Genomic DNA, 14819 nt, shown 5'->3' on the forward strand with positions numbered 1-14819 from the left:
CACCTCATGTGCATAGGACGTGAGCTAGAGCACCACAAAGCTCTCCCCTTGCCGGCCAAAAAAACAGAGTAGTGGAGTGCTCTGCTCGCTGGCGAGGGGGTATATATAGACATCTCTTTGGTCCTGGTTCGTGGCTTGAACCGGGACCAATGGTTTTGGGCCATGAGCAAGGCACATTGGTCCCGGTTCGTGTCTGGAACCAGGACCAAAGGGTCCAGACGGACCGGGACCAATGCCCCACGAGGCCCGGCCGGCCCCCTGGCCTCACGAACCGGGACCGTTGCCCCATGAGTCCCGATTCGTGATTGAATCTGGACTAATGGGCTGGCCCGGCCTGGACCAAAGCCCTGTTTTCTACTAGTGTGCGTAAACTAATATAAGAACATTTAAAATACTAAAGTAGTGATCTAAACGCTTTTATATTAGCTTGCAGAGGGAGTATTTTCTACCAACTAGCCTAGACTTTTGGACTCTCAAACGCTCTAGACATGGACATTCAATTATTGTATGCTTTCACATGTATTCCGTGGACACACTTCACACGTGGAATATTCGGTAGCTCGATTACCTGATATGATTATATGGCCGACAAAGAAGAGTCCCCACACCTCTTCCCCCCTCTCTCTCTCTCTCTCTCGTCTTCCCTTTCTCCCGAGAAAATATCGCCAACGTGCGGCTCGCTGTCTTCCATTCCCCAGGCCGGTCACTGTCCTCGCCGCCGGCCGGCCTCCTCCTGCTCCAACAGCTCGCTGCTGCCACTTCCGGCAAGCCACGAGATCGACCTCCACTTCAGGTAATTACTCTATTAATAAAGCTTCTCATGTCGATGACTTGGATGGAGCCTGCGTTCTCAGATTCAGATCCAATACACTGATATATACTCCGTACTAGTTACTCCCTCCATTCGGAATTACTCGTCCAAAAAATGGATGTATCTAGATGTATTTTAGTTGTAGATACATCCATTTTTGTGACAAGTAATTCCGAACGGAGGGAGTAGATGTAAATATCAGGTCCTATAGATGACTGACACCTAGCTGGAAGTAAATATCAGATCCAATAATAGACTGATATATAGCTAGATGTACATCATGCAAGGCTACAGTTTCAGCAGTCAAATGCTGAATCAATAAGCAATAAAGCAATAATCACGCTATCGTAAATCTGTAGTGCATCTTTTATTCTTTCTAGAAATGTAGTAATGCATTTCACCCGCAAAACAAAAGATAGATTATTATATGTAAGTTGTTAAGTATATATATTTTATATAGATGCCACATTGTATGCTTATTTATTTTTTTCATTTTCTCCCCTTGATTTAAGTGGCATACCGCGCTATTTACCCAATACTAGAACAGAATGGCTGCGTCTGACAAGACAGATATGTCGCTCGTGCGCACAACGGTGCAAGAGCTGGCGGCGGCCGTCGAGGAGCCGCCGCCACAGTACGTGGTTGATGAGATGTTGGCCGCTGATGAGATGCCAGAGCCCATCCCTCTCATCGATCTTAGCCGGCTGACGGATTCCGACGAGGCTGACAAGCTCCGGGAGGCTCTACAGACCTGGGGCCTCTTCCTGGTGAGCGTGCATAACTTAATTAGTTTCGAGCAAAAATTATTCAACTTTTGCTGAGGTTTTTGTCCAGGCGACCAACCATGGAATCGAGGAGTCCCTTATGGATGCCATGATGAGTGCGTCAAGAGACTTCTTCATGCAACCGTCTGAAGAAAAGCAGAAATACAGCAACTTGATAGACGGCAAGCACTTCGAGATGGAAGGCTATGGAAATGACAAAGTTGTGACTCAGGATCAGGGCCTGAGTTGGAACGACCGCTTGCATTTGAGAGTGGAGCCAGAAGATGAGAGGAATTTCGCCAAGTGGCCCACTCACCCGGAATCTTTTAGGTTAATCACCCGCTTCTTAATTTACCCTTCGTCCCGAAATGTAAGGTGTATTCATTCTAGAGTCACTCTTTCATCATGCATACAGGGATCTGCTACATGAGTACGCATCAAAAACCAAGAGAACAAGAGACCTTATCTTGCGATCAATAGCCAAGCTCCTGGACCTTGATGAGGAATACTTCGTCAACCAAATATCAAACAAGGCTTTCGGGTTTGCTAGATTCAACTACTACCCTCCATGTCCCAGGCCTGACCTAGTTTTGGGCCGGAGGTCTCACACTGATGGTGGTCTCCTTACCATCCTTTTTGTCGACCAAGACGTCGGTGGATTGCAAGTTGAGAGAGCTGGGAAATGGTATAATGTTCCAGCCAAGCCTTATACGTTGGTGATTAACGTAGCAGACTGCATGGAGGTATTAATATAAGCAACGGCTCTCTTGAATAATCTACAATCAACATCGTTGGTTATCTTGTATATGTAAATAAATATTTGACGCATGCAGATAATGACCAACGGAATCTTTAGGAGCCCAGTTCACAGGGTGGTGACGAATGCCGACAAGGAGAGGCTTTCACTGGCCAGGTTTTATGCTGTGGATGCGGAAACGGTGCTGGAGCCGGCGCCTAGTTTATTGAATGACAAGCGACCACCAAGATATGAGAAAATCAAGGCCAAGGATTTCGTTCCTTTTTCTCGACTGAAAAGTTCGTAGTTGGGCTCTTTGAACATTATTTTTCCGTACGTCCAGGGAAAAGATTCGTCGAGACCCTGCAAAATATAAGTTCAACGTTTTAATTAGTTTATTGACGTAGTTTTCGCAGTGATTGCCTATATATGGATAATAAATGAAGAGATTGTTTCTCTTCTGTGAGTGGGGTTTTTATCTGTAATCTAATCGTCTTTCTTCAATGCTTAGCTAGCAACCAGTTTATTTCCTGAACAAATTGCACGTGAAATCTATTTGTCTTGAGTTGAAAAAGAATGTTTCGGTAAAGTATTTTATAGTATATGACATGATTTGCGCGGGTAATACAATTGATTACGTGGATGATGTTGTATTTTATAGTATATGACATGACTTGACTAGGAACTCCAACATACGTACTTGTTCAGCTATTTGGTGAGCTCAAGAAAATCAATCTCGGTCACTAAATTCTTTCATACAGTAACAGCGACTACTTGAAAATTGAGTGATTCTGAATTTTATTGTCAGAATTTCAGTGCATGAATACTGTGAATTACATTCTGAATATGAACATCAGGACGATACGTAAATATCGAGGTCTGAATATGAACATCCAAACGAAGCATTACGGTTTCATACGATACGTAAATATCACAGGAGCGATATTTTTTCATTGGCGATAAATTTTATTGATGGGAAGGTGGGCCCCACCCACTTAAATTGGTGGGGGGTGGGGGGGGGGGGTGGGAGCGAAGTATTGATGGGAAGTTATGCAAAAGGGCAGGTACTAGTATTTTAGGGGCCCGGGGCAAGATTAGAGCTCGGGGTCCCTTAGATCATGCCCTCGGGACCGATTTTCTAGCCGTCTTTCCTGCTTTATGTTTGATCCAAAATATTCAATCTTACGCCCAACACCCGATGAAGTTGTTTTACTCACTACGAAGAGAAAAATAGATTAACCATAATCATGGAGTAGTTTCTTTTCTTGGACTAGTGCTTGCATCTGTGTGTTTCATAGAATATAGCAAAGAACAGACGCAATCCAATCAATTTAATGGGAAAGTATATATACATTGCAACTAGCACGGGACGTAGTGACTCTTACACAGATGCCCCGTAATAATAATTTTTCTATATATTTTCCCTAAGCATCACATCGAGGCCTCTACATTGGACATGCCCTTGGTATTTGAAAATAAGGCAATGCTTTTAAAACACCATCTTAACTCGATGGAAAATCTTATTAATTATCACGCCCCCGACACTAGCTTAACATAATATTTTACTGTAACATAACACACCCCGAGGTAAAATGAGTCTATATATCTCAATTAACGAAGGTTTGCATGTTATCATCCATATGTTACTATCCATTATGAAGGTAGTAACATAGACTAGTCTAACTTACTGGTCTAACTTACTCCCCACTATGACCAGACAATATCTACGTGACCACGGGCAATCAATTAATTATCAATGCCCTACGACAATTATGAAGATGGATCATTGATTATCATTTATAACTTTTTGGTAATTATCATGGGAAAGTAAAATTGCTAGGGAAAAGTACCTTATTTGGAATCAGCTTCTCGTCTCGTTGATGCGGCCTCGCCGGCTAATGTATTAGCAACAGCATGGCACATGGTCGGTGGCCGTCCCTCATCTGGTTCCGGCGGTCGCGTGGAGAAAAGCAAACCGGTTGCAGCCGCCGACACTGTGCCCCGCGTGTGTGCGTGAAGTCGTAACTGAAGGGCCTCTCCAAGATGGCATCCGCGGTCATTTTTTTAAGGTGAACTAGGGAATTTATTCAACATGCACAATGTACCAGTGGAATACAAATGATGTTCGGAACACTTGTTGATACTATTGACAACCTCCGCGATAACCACATCTCAGGTTTTCAGATCTTGGGCAAGTGCCAACGCCTCATTGCATGCTAGCGCTTCTAAGCTCGTAGGGTCTCATCTCTGCAAATCGCCACCTCTGCACCTGACTTGCCATCGTGTGTGTGATAGTCCCCCGTCAACAATGATTTTCATGCTATTTCCTTGCGGAGAGAACCAAGGAAAAACAGAGCAACATAACCCGGTCCACCAATGATGCGATACCCCTGATTTGGCCCCCCCAAAAAAAAACGATCCTCAGAGCCTTTGTCATCGGGCAGAGAATAGTGACAGTCGACGAACTAGTCCACCTGTCAACAAAAATAGAACGAACAACATAGATAGGAATTTTAGAGGGGAAATGGTCTTCAACATATTGGTCGGGTTTAGAAACACAATTTATTTCTGTTGGCCGCCTTCTTTGCTATCTCACTGGTGTTGGCGGACTTTGGATACGCGGTGGAGCTGCTCGACGAAATGGGCGCACAGGTGAGAACGGAGAAGAAACAGAGCAACAAGACCCGGCCGGTTGTGCTCCAGCCAACAAATTCAATGCTCTTCTTTTTTCACTCAAGGCAGACTGAACCAGCATTATACAATCGCTTGCTTTTCATGTCCAGTTACGTACAGCCGCTTTGGTACACTCCCACTACGTGGCTGCAACAACACGGTTTACTCTGTAGATACGTATATTCAAAGAGAGTGAAATAAAAGCCCCTGAGAGACTGAGAGAATTTCATATTCAAAGAGAATTTTCACAACTGGCTGTATTGCTAATGTTTGTACAATTTGGACTCTCTGCTGAATTTCATACGCACTGCCGGCTGCAACTGCTCAACCAAATGGACACTGCACACAGGGAAACAATAACAGAGGAAAAACAGAGCAACATGAAGAGAGGAAACTGTTGTGCTACAGCTCCGTCTCTTTTGATATCCTGTTACTGACAGTCTAACAGCTGCTTGGGTGCGCACTCACTACACCCACTGCCACAACCGATGGCTGCAACACACTGCTTGGGTTCACCGTCACCCCCGATGTGCAAAACACTCAACTGTTTATACTACAACAAGCTGGGTTTACTCGTCACAGTTTGGTTGGGCTCTCTAAACATGGCATGTTGGTCCTCAACATTCGGAAAGCGTGAAATAAAAGCACTTCAGAGAGTCAATATAAAGCATGGAAAAAGAGTCGAGAAGGCAACTCGACCGGATGAAAACAAGGAGCTCTAGAACTATATAGATGCTCTAGAACTATGAAGACACCAAATAGATTACACAGATCGATGCAGCTATATATGATTAATAAACTGAAGTTGAGTTACAAATTGCTATGAGTTCTGGATCTTGGTAAAGAGAACTAGAGAACATGGTAAGCATAAGAGGCTATATATACCCCATTGGAACTCATAACCACATGAGGCCGGGATACACAAACGCATGCGACCTAAGCATTGATTCCCCCCGCAAAAAAAAAAAGAAAAAACCTAAGCATTGATTCAGCGCATGGCCTAGCCAACTGTTCTCTGTGGAATTGCTTCAACCAAATTCCAGTATGCGCCTTGTTTTGAGAAAGCCACCTCCAAGTTGGGACAACATACAATACACAGTCTCTCAAGGGCTGGGAGCTGCTGGAGGAGTCCCTCCGGCAATGTCTCTACCCCTGGACACCCATCCTTTACTAGATACTTGTGCGGAGTGACTCCATACATTCCATCTGAAAATGTTGTCAGGGCATCGCACTCATGCACACTGAGTTCTAGCATTTTTTGTTGTTCCCCATAATTGCTGGCATGGACACCAGCTTGTGAGAATACCAGATCAACAATGTTGCAAGAGATGCAGACAACTTTGGTACGTCCACCAAATTTTCACATTCTTTGATTTCAAGATCCTGGAGTCGAGGAGGCATGGCATTTTCATCAACAGATATTGTTGATGGAAGTGAACCAGTTAAGTTGGAACAACCAAGCACATTTAGAACTCGAAGACAACTCAAGCTTCTGAATTCTATCGCTGGCCATTGTACTATACTATTGTTGCCTCTAATCTCCATTCTTCCAACAAAACCAAAATGCTTCCATATATTCCGTTGTATTTGGGATGGTTCAAGTGAGAAAAGGCAATTGCAATCTACTATATCCACAGCCTTAATAAATCTGCAAGGTATTATTTTCAGCTCCTCGTCAAAGAGCTCTATATTTTCTGCGAAGCCTTTAGGCCTCAATTTCACTCTAGAGTCACCAAGCCTTGAGAAATGAAGGTCCATCATCCGCCAACTATATGTAGGTTGCATATCAACTATGCCTTTGCACTGAAGATTAGATTGCACTGAGAGATTAAACATATGGTGAAGGGGAATGCAACTTCGGCCCTTCACCACTAGTTCTTCTAGTAAAGGGAGCATCTTGGGCATGCTTGCTACTGGGCATAGAGAAATATACAGCTTCTTGAGCAGAGGGAACGATACATCTGCCACTTGTCCTGGCACCTCCTGGTGCCATTGCTCTAGTTCATCCATGTCGGTAATTATCATATGTTCCAATTTAGGAAAGAAGGGTGGCCTAGAAGTATTGGATTCCCTGATGTCAGTATCTTCAGTGCCAACACATATACTTTTCAAGTTATGCAAACCGTTCAAACGCAAGTACACGAGGGAGGGCAGCCGCCATAATGGTGGAAGATCCTCGCAATTCATGCAGTCTCTCAGAGTAAGTTCACCGAGATGCTCTAACACTGTAGAGTTGTGCATCCATGATGACAATGTAGCACCAGTGTAATTATGTAACACTAGAATTTCAACCCTTTTGTGGGAAAGAAGGGCCTCTAATATTGCTTCTGCTTTAGCATTTGCATATTGAATACAAGTACTGTAAGGTTCACGTTCCCAATTGAGTGAAAATCGTTTCAAATTATGTTTGGTAGACAGGTTGCCTTCTTTAGCATTTTCTGCAGCATGCACTTTTCTCAGCTCAAACAAAGAAAGAGCACCACTTAGATTCAGATCTTTCAGTTTATCAATTCCACGACCTACATCACTATCAATGACATAACTTGTCAATGTATGTAGAGAATTCAGCTGACCAATACCCTCTGGCATGCGCTCCAATCTTCTACACCCAACAAGGAAGATATGTCGAAGACTTCTCATATATTTCATGCCTTCTGGTAATTTCTCCAGCCATGCACAACTAATGAGGTTCAATGTTTGCAAGCTATACAGGATGGTAATGGCTTTAGGCAGTGCATGTACACTAGAGTGAGAAAAATCTAGATAGCAAAGATGCTTCAAGTTTTTCATATGTCCCTCCGTTCAGAATGTCTTCAGTGCTCGCAAGGACATAAATTTTGACTTGGTCATACTTAGAAACTTGGCTTTATCACCACGAAGCCACTCACTTTGGACTAATATCGTGCGGGCCCGGGTAGCTAGAATTTCCTCCATGGTTGCAATAGCTTGATTACTGACATAATGAAGTGACAAATGTTGAGCCTCATGTTGTAATGATCTAGCAGCTGTGAATCCTTGCAGAATCTCCTGATGTGGTGAAGATTCTTGCAGAATGGAGCAATCATTTCCGCTTATGGAGTCAGCAAGATCATGCACCTTGCAAGTAGTTGGTCGGTGGATTTCCTCATCTTCATACGCAGAGAGTAGATCCTTTTGAATCTTCACGTCTTGGAGGAAACATCTACAAACTAGCATATTGAAAATTTGTTGGCCTCTTGTTTCTGATGCAATAAAGTCATTTGCCACCCAAAGATGGATTGACATGTCTTTATCTATCGGGCTATCCTTGGGGAAAATAACACAGATGGAAAACATATTTTCTCTTCTGATGACAAGTGATCATAGCTCAGCTGTAGTGCAGGTACAACCCCAGTTGCGATGATGTCACTCCTCCATACATCACTATCCACGACAGAAAACCACTGACTCTGATTCTTCGAACGAAGTAAAGCTGCTATAGTCTTAATAGCAAGAGGCAATCAGTTACACTTGTGGACAATACTCTTACTCTGAAATTAATTCCTCTTGCTTCTCCACTTCCCTTCCAAATGTGTTTTTGCGAGAAAGCTCCCATGACCGATCCTTGTTTAGAAGTGATATCTGATGTGGAGGATTTGTGCCCATGATAGAAGCAACTTGATAGCTGCGGCTTGTAACAATTATAGCATTGCCTGAGCCAGCATGTGAGCATAACAAAGATCTCATATCATCCCACTTCTGTCTATCTTCATTCCAAACATCATCCAACACTAGGAGGTATGTATTATTGCCCAACACTTCACCAAGCTTCTTCTGCAGTGCCTCCATCTCAGTCAATTCACACTTGTTCATCATGTCAACTTGTATTACAGATCGAACAATTTCTTCGATAACGAACTTGTTAGAGACACAGACCCATATGACCAACTCAAAATGATGCTTCACCCTCTGATCATTGTGCACAAGTTGGGCAAGGGTAGTCTTACCGATCCCCCCCCCCATACCAACTATGGGGAGCACCATGACATTGTTATTGGAACTGTTGTTGTGCTTGAGCAATATGTTCACCACTTGTTCCTTCTCATCTTGTCTGTCGACAATCTCTGATTCATCGACATGAGAGTGTGTTTGTGGATGAACAATGCTTGGTGCTGGTGCATCTGTAGTGTTCCTGAAGAGGACGAAGTGTTCCTGAAGAGGAAGGTTTTCATACAACACCCACGGTTCAATATTGAAGTGTTCCCGAAGAGGACGAAGGATGGACGGTCAATCATCCACAGGCACTGGCTTAAAGTTGCAAAGACCTTCAACATCAATGAAGGCTCAATATTAGCCTTCCGCTTCAGTAGTTTTCCCGATGAGATGCATCTGTCTATGTACCATATATGATGCTAATTACGGAAGGTCATGTGAAACTTGGTGCTGGTGCAGTTGTGTAATGGGGTAGCTGAGTGCTGAAGCTATATCATGTTGTGCTCTAATGTATTTCAATTATGAAATCCTACTTCCTTAATATGGGAATGAAATATATTATGTGTTTAATATGAAGGTCAATTAGATTAATAAACGGATTACTAATAATAGGGCAATTAGCCTGCTAATGATGAATTAGCCTACTAGTGATGAATTAGCCTGCTAATTGGTTTTTGCTATTGCAAACGGTTAGTGAGAAAATACCGTGGGCGATGACCTAAGGCAACGCACACAGTTTCTAGGAATAAACCGTGTTGAATCAATGAACAATCACACACGACATTCTCTTAAAAACTATTTGCGTTAGGCCACCTTGCGCAAACGTTTACCGCATAAAAACTGTGTGTGATGGACAGTCTTTGCCACATAGTTTCTTCTACACACCATGTGTGATGCATTCAATAACGCAAACGATATTTTTTTAATATTGTACGCGATGGGAACGCTATCACAAATGATTTAATGGGAAAAATTGTGTGTGATGTACCTACGAACGGAAACGTTTTCCTTGCAACGACTGTGTGGGATGTATATACGAACGAAAACATTTCGCGAGGACTCACTGTGTGGGATGTACTTACGACCGGAAATGATTTCGCCTGTATAATTGTAGTTTTTTGAGCACTACTGTATGTATAACCGTATTTTCTCACTCGCCGGTCGCACATAACCTCATTTTGCTGAGCGTGTGTGCCAGGAGGGCATATCCCTGACGGTTTCTGGGTCGCGTGGGAAGGACCCCCTAATCGCCCACACTCACTAGGTGATGGTTTCGAACGCCGTCGCGGACAGGGGTTAAAAATCGTTTGTATAGCACCTCGCTGTACCAGTGATAATGGGTTAGGGATAACTTTCTTTAGTTTTGATATTTTGAAAGGCATGGTTTCTTGTTGGTATGCTTGAGTACTAAAGTCTTCATGTCAAAACAAGACTATTGCTTTGAACCATATAAAAGTCCAAATGTTCATGCTAGAAAGAAAAGATTATGTGATGAACAAGTTAGGCAGCATTCCATATCAGAAATTATATTTTTATCATTTAACTACTCGAGGACGAGCAGAAATTAAGCTTAAGGATGCTGATACGGCTCCAACATATCTATAATTTTTTATTGTTCCATGCTGTTATATTATCATTCTTGGATGTTTTACGATCATTTTATACTCATTTTATATCATTTTTTGGTACTAACATATTGACATAGGGCCCAATGCCAGTTGCTATTTTCTACATGTTTTTTACATCACAGGAAACCAATACCAAACGCGGTGAAACTTTTTGTGGATTTTTTGGACCAGAAGACATCTAGTGGGCCAGGAACGCACTTGAGGGGAGCACAAACCACCAGGGAACGCCTGGGGCCCAGGCACGCCCCGGTGGGTTGTGCTCTCCTCGTTGGCCTCCCGCACCGCCTTTTTGATCTATAAATACCCCAATATTTTGAAAACCCTAGGGGAGTCGACGAAAATCAATTCCAGCCGCGGTAGAGTCCAGAAACACCAGATCCAATCTAGACACCATCTCGGAGGGGTTCATCATGTCCATTTGTGCCTCTTCAATGATGCGTGAGTAGTTCTTTGTAGACCTACGGGTCCATAATTAGTAACTAGATGGCTTTCTCTCTCTCCCTTGATTATCAATACAATGGTCTCTTGGAGATCCATATGATGTAATTCCTTTTGTTGTTTGTTTGTTGGGATCCTATGAACTTTGAGTTTAATGAGATCTATGTTTTTATCCATGAAAATTATTTGAGTCTTCTCTGATCTCTGATATGCATGATTGATTATAGCCTCATATTTCGTCTCTGATATTTGGGTTTTGTTTGGCCAACTTGATCTATTTATCTTGCAATGGGAAGAGGTGCTTTGTAATGGGTTCGATCTTACGGTGCTTGATCCCAGTGACAGAAAGGTTTAGCAAGATGGGGTCTATTTCTACATAAATAGAACTTGTCTACATCATGTCATCGTTTTTATTGCATTACACTATTAGGGAAAAGCCTAGCAGTAGCGCGGGCAACCGTGCTACTGATAGGTGCTACAGCTAAAGGTTAGCAGTACCGTTTGTTGACACATGCTACTGCTATATCTATTTAGTAGTAGCGCGTGCTTCAACAGCTACTACTGGTAATTTCTAGTAGCGCTTCACACTGCCCGTTCTACTACTATTATTCTGTATTCTATTTCTTTTTCACTTTAGGTCGTATTCATATTTATACAAGTTTTCATACAGTAGCAATTTAGAGATTGTTTTTACATTATAATGAGTTATTAAATCACTAGGTGAAAGAACCATGGATTAGTTTCAAATGGATGGATCCTAAGTGACCAAGTCATGGATTATCACGATAATCCATGACTTGATCACTTAGGATCCATCCACTTGAAACTAATCCGCGGTTCTTTCGCCCGATGATATAATAACTCATCATCATCATATTAATAAAACTCTTGCATCATATCATCACCAACAACACTAGCTAATAATCATCATAGTTATCACCACCAACACTATTTAATCATCATAGTCATAGTGCAACTATCTAATCACCGCCAACACTAGCTAATAATAATCATCATAGTCATCACCACCAACACTCATTCTAGCTAGCTAATCACTCCTGCTGCTCTCTCTCAGGTAAAATAACATAGAACATGTGTAGCACTCCTGATTCATCATATTGGAGCATGCAGATGAACCTGACTCCTAATTGTGGGAAGCGCTTCTGATTGCTGCCCCCTAGTACTTCTCTGCGATCCTTCACAATTTTGCTCCAGTCTTTGACTATTAAGACTTGCTCGCTTTTAGAAATCCTAAATGCACTCATGTGTAATCTAGGATGTCTTGGCCGTAAGCTAACCACGGACATGCGACCATTAACCTTGATCCACTGAGGCACAACTATCATCGGGAGTCTCTGTTGAATAACATCGTAATAACATACTTAGCAATGAAGTTTAGCTTAAAAAATAATATATGCAAAAGATGCACTGAGGACAAAATATAAAAATCTTACATCTTTCCTAAATAGATGTGAACGTAGTTCAGTACGAACACTATTGGTCGCATGTTTTGAGTACTAAGATTTTCAAGTTCAGGAAAATAATTTGTCTTGACAGTATGAAGATCATCAAGCCATGAAACATATTGACTTATCTCCTCGCAGTTTAGTTCAGCCCCGGGACAGTAGTAGGTCATGTCTACCAAGTGTCGGACATGTTTGCTTGAATAGAAATAAGCTGTCAATAGAAATTAGTTGTTAACTATTTTTGAATAAACAATATCCAAGACAACGGTGTCGAAAAATGTTCAAGCCTGGCATGGATGCCTAATATGGACATGCCCATCTGCTCGAAAAAGTTCACGCCATTTTATGCATGTACAAAAATAGACCATGTTCAACGGGAGTCTTCAATTAGGTGAGAAGGATCCGTATGAGAGTAATTTTTTTGGCATCATCGAATGGACCCAAATATTTTTGTGTAAGCTTATATGACCAATTCAAGGCACCATGCCAAGTTTTTGGAATTTTGTTAATTCTTCCATTTTCTGGAAATTTCTTGATGAAAAATAACCGATAAATGGATGGACGCGACGCAACTTGCATGCGGTGACCGATAAATGGGGAGTGCGCGAATGTCCTATCGTGTGGATGACCCCCGGGTAGGCGACGGAACCGGAATCCCTTTTTAAGACATCGAGGCAGCCAACGCCCCTCAATTTGGCCGGCCTACCCGCCGGCTCCCCAGCGCGAGCCGGCTAGGCACGGCTACCTGGCCCGGGCGGCCGGCGAGCCCATGTCGTCTAGCCACAAGTCGACAACCAGTCCCTCTGGACGTACGACGATACAACCCTCCGCAACAAGGCTTGCATGACTACAGCGCTCCCTCCTTTGCGCTGGCTGAAGCGGGCAGTGCTACCCCGCACCTCAGCCCCGGGGGGCGGCACCCGAGCAGGGCGACCCTGTAGCTGAGTGGCGCCAGCCGACCCGTGACGTAGGACGGGCCGTGCCACAGTACAGTCCAGCCGGCTAGACCCGTGTCCGGCGGCCCCGGCACGGCCCGCGCTGGGCGGACCTGGCAATCCCCGCATCCGATGGACCCATCAGACCCGGCGGCTCTGAGACGATGACACCAGGGCCCTGCGCACATGTAACTTTACCAATGTAACCCTGGGGGAGGTCGGCTTATAAGACCCCCAGTAGTCCCCCATGCAGGGGGGATCGACTCTCTTAGCTAACACACACCCTCACGCATACACATCCACCGGAGAGGGAAGACCCGGGGCCTAGCCCTCTCTTCCTCCTCCACCCAAACACCTCCAGAAGCACCTCTGTAACTTAGTGCGTATCATCCCATTTCGGCAGGACTAGGAGTGTTACCTCCCACGGAGGTTCCCGAACCTGGGTACGTCTCGTGTCCCACACTTGGGCGTGCCAACCTCGCCTCAGGAACCCACTTGGACTGGTTAATTCTTCCATTTTCTGGAAATCTCTTGATGAAAAATAACCGATAAATGGATGGACGCGACGCAACTTGCATGCGGTGACCGATAAATGGGGAGTGTGCGAATGTCCTATCGTGTGGATGACCCCCGGGTAGGCAACGGAACTGGAATCCCTTTTTAAGACATCGAGGCAGCCAACGCCCCTCAATTTTGTCGGCCTACCCCCCGGCTCCCCAGCGCGAGCCGGCTAGGCACAGCTACCTGGCCCGGGCGGCCGGCGAGCCCATGTCGTCTAGCCACAAGTCGACAACCAGTCCCTCTGGACGTACGATGATACAACCCTCCGCAACAAGGCTTGCATGACTACAACGCTCCCTCCTTTGCGCTGGCTGAAGCGGGCAGTGCTGCCCCGCACCTCAGCCCGGGGCGGGCGGCACCCGAGCAGGGCGACCCTGTAGCTGAGTGGCGCCAGCCGACCCGTGACGTAGGACGGGCCGTGCCACAGTACCGTCCAGCCGGCTTGACCCGTGTCCGGCGGCCCCGGCACGGCCCGCGCTGGGCGGACCTGGCAAGGCCCGCATCCGATGGACCCATCAGACCCGACGACTCCGAGACGATGACACCAGGGCCCCGCGCACATGTAACTTTACCAATGTAACCCTGGGTGGGGGTCGGCTTATAAGACCCCCAGTAGTCCCCCATGCAGGGGGGATCGACTCTCTTAGCTAACACACACCCTCACGCATACACATCCACCGGAGAGGCAAGACCCGGGGCCTAGCCCTCTCTTCCTCCTCCACCCAAACACCTCCAGAAGCACCTCTGTAACTTAGTGCGTATCATCCCATTTCGGCAGGACTAGGAGTGTTACCTCCCACGGAGGTTCCCGAACCTGGGTACGTCTCGTGTCCCACACTTGGGCGTGCCAACCTCG

At 44.7% G+C, this 14819-nt stretch overlaps 1 protein-coding gene and 1 pseudogene across 1 annotated transcript; one reads left to right on the plus strand and one right to left on the minus strand.

The window, feature by feature from the left end:
- Window positions 1-655: 655 nt before the first annotated feature.
- LOC119290036 (protein SRG1-like) lies at window positions 656-2879 on the plus strand. Its single transcript, XM_037569167.1, has 5 exons — window positions 656-793; window positions 1324-1578; window positions 1646-1905; window positions 1991-2318; window positions 2409-2879. Exons 2-5 carry the CDS (start codon window positions 1360-1362, stop codon window positions 2616-2618), a joined length of 1017 nt encoding a protein of 338 aa, XP_037425064.1. The 5' UTR covers window positions 656-793; window positions 1324-1359; the 3' UTR covers window positions 2619-2879.
- Window positions 2880-7097: 4218 nt separating this feature from the next.
- LOC119284446 lies at window positions 7098-14587 on the minus strand (annotated as a pseudogene).
- Between the last annotated feature and the right edge of the window lie 232 nt (window positions 14588-14819).

The sequence above is a fragment of the Triticum dicoccoides genome, chromosome 4A (genome assembly GCF_002162155.2).
Source record: "Triticum dicoccoides isolate Atlit2015 ecotype Zavitan chromosome 4A, WEW_v2.0, whole genome shotgun sequence".
NCBI classification, from domain to species: Eukaryota; Viridiplantae; Streptophyta; class Magnoliopsida; order Poales; family Poaceae; genus Triticum; species Triticum dicoccoides.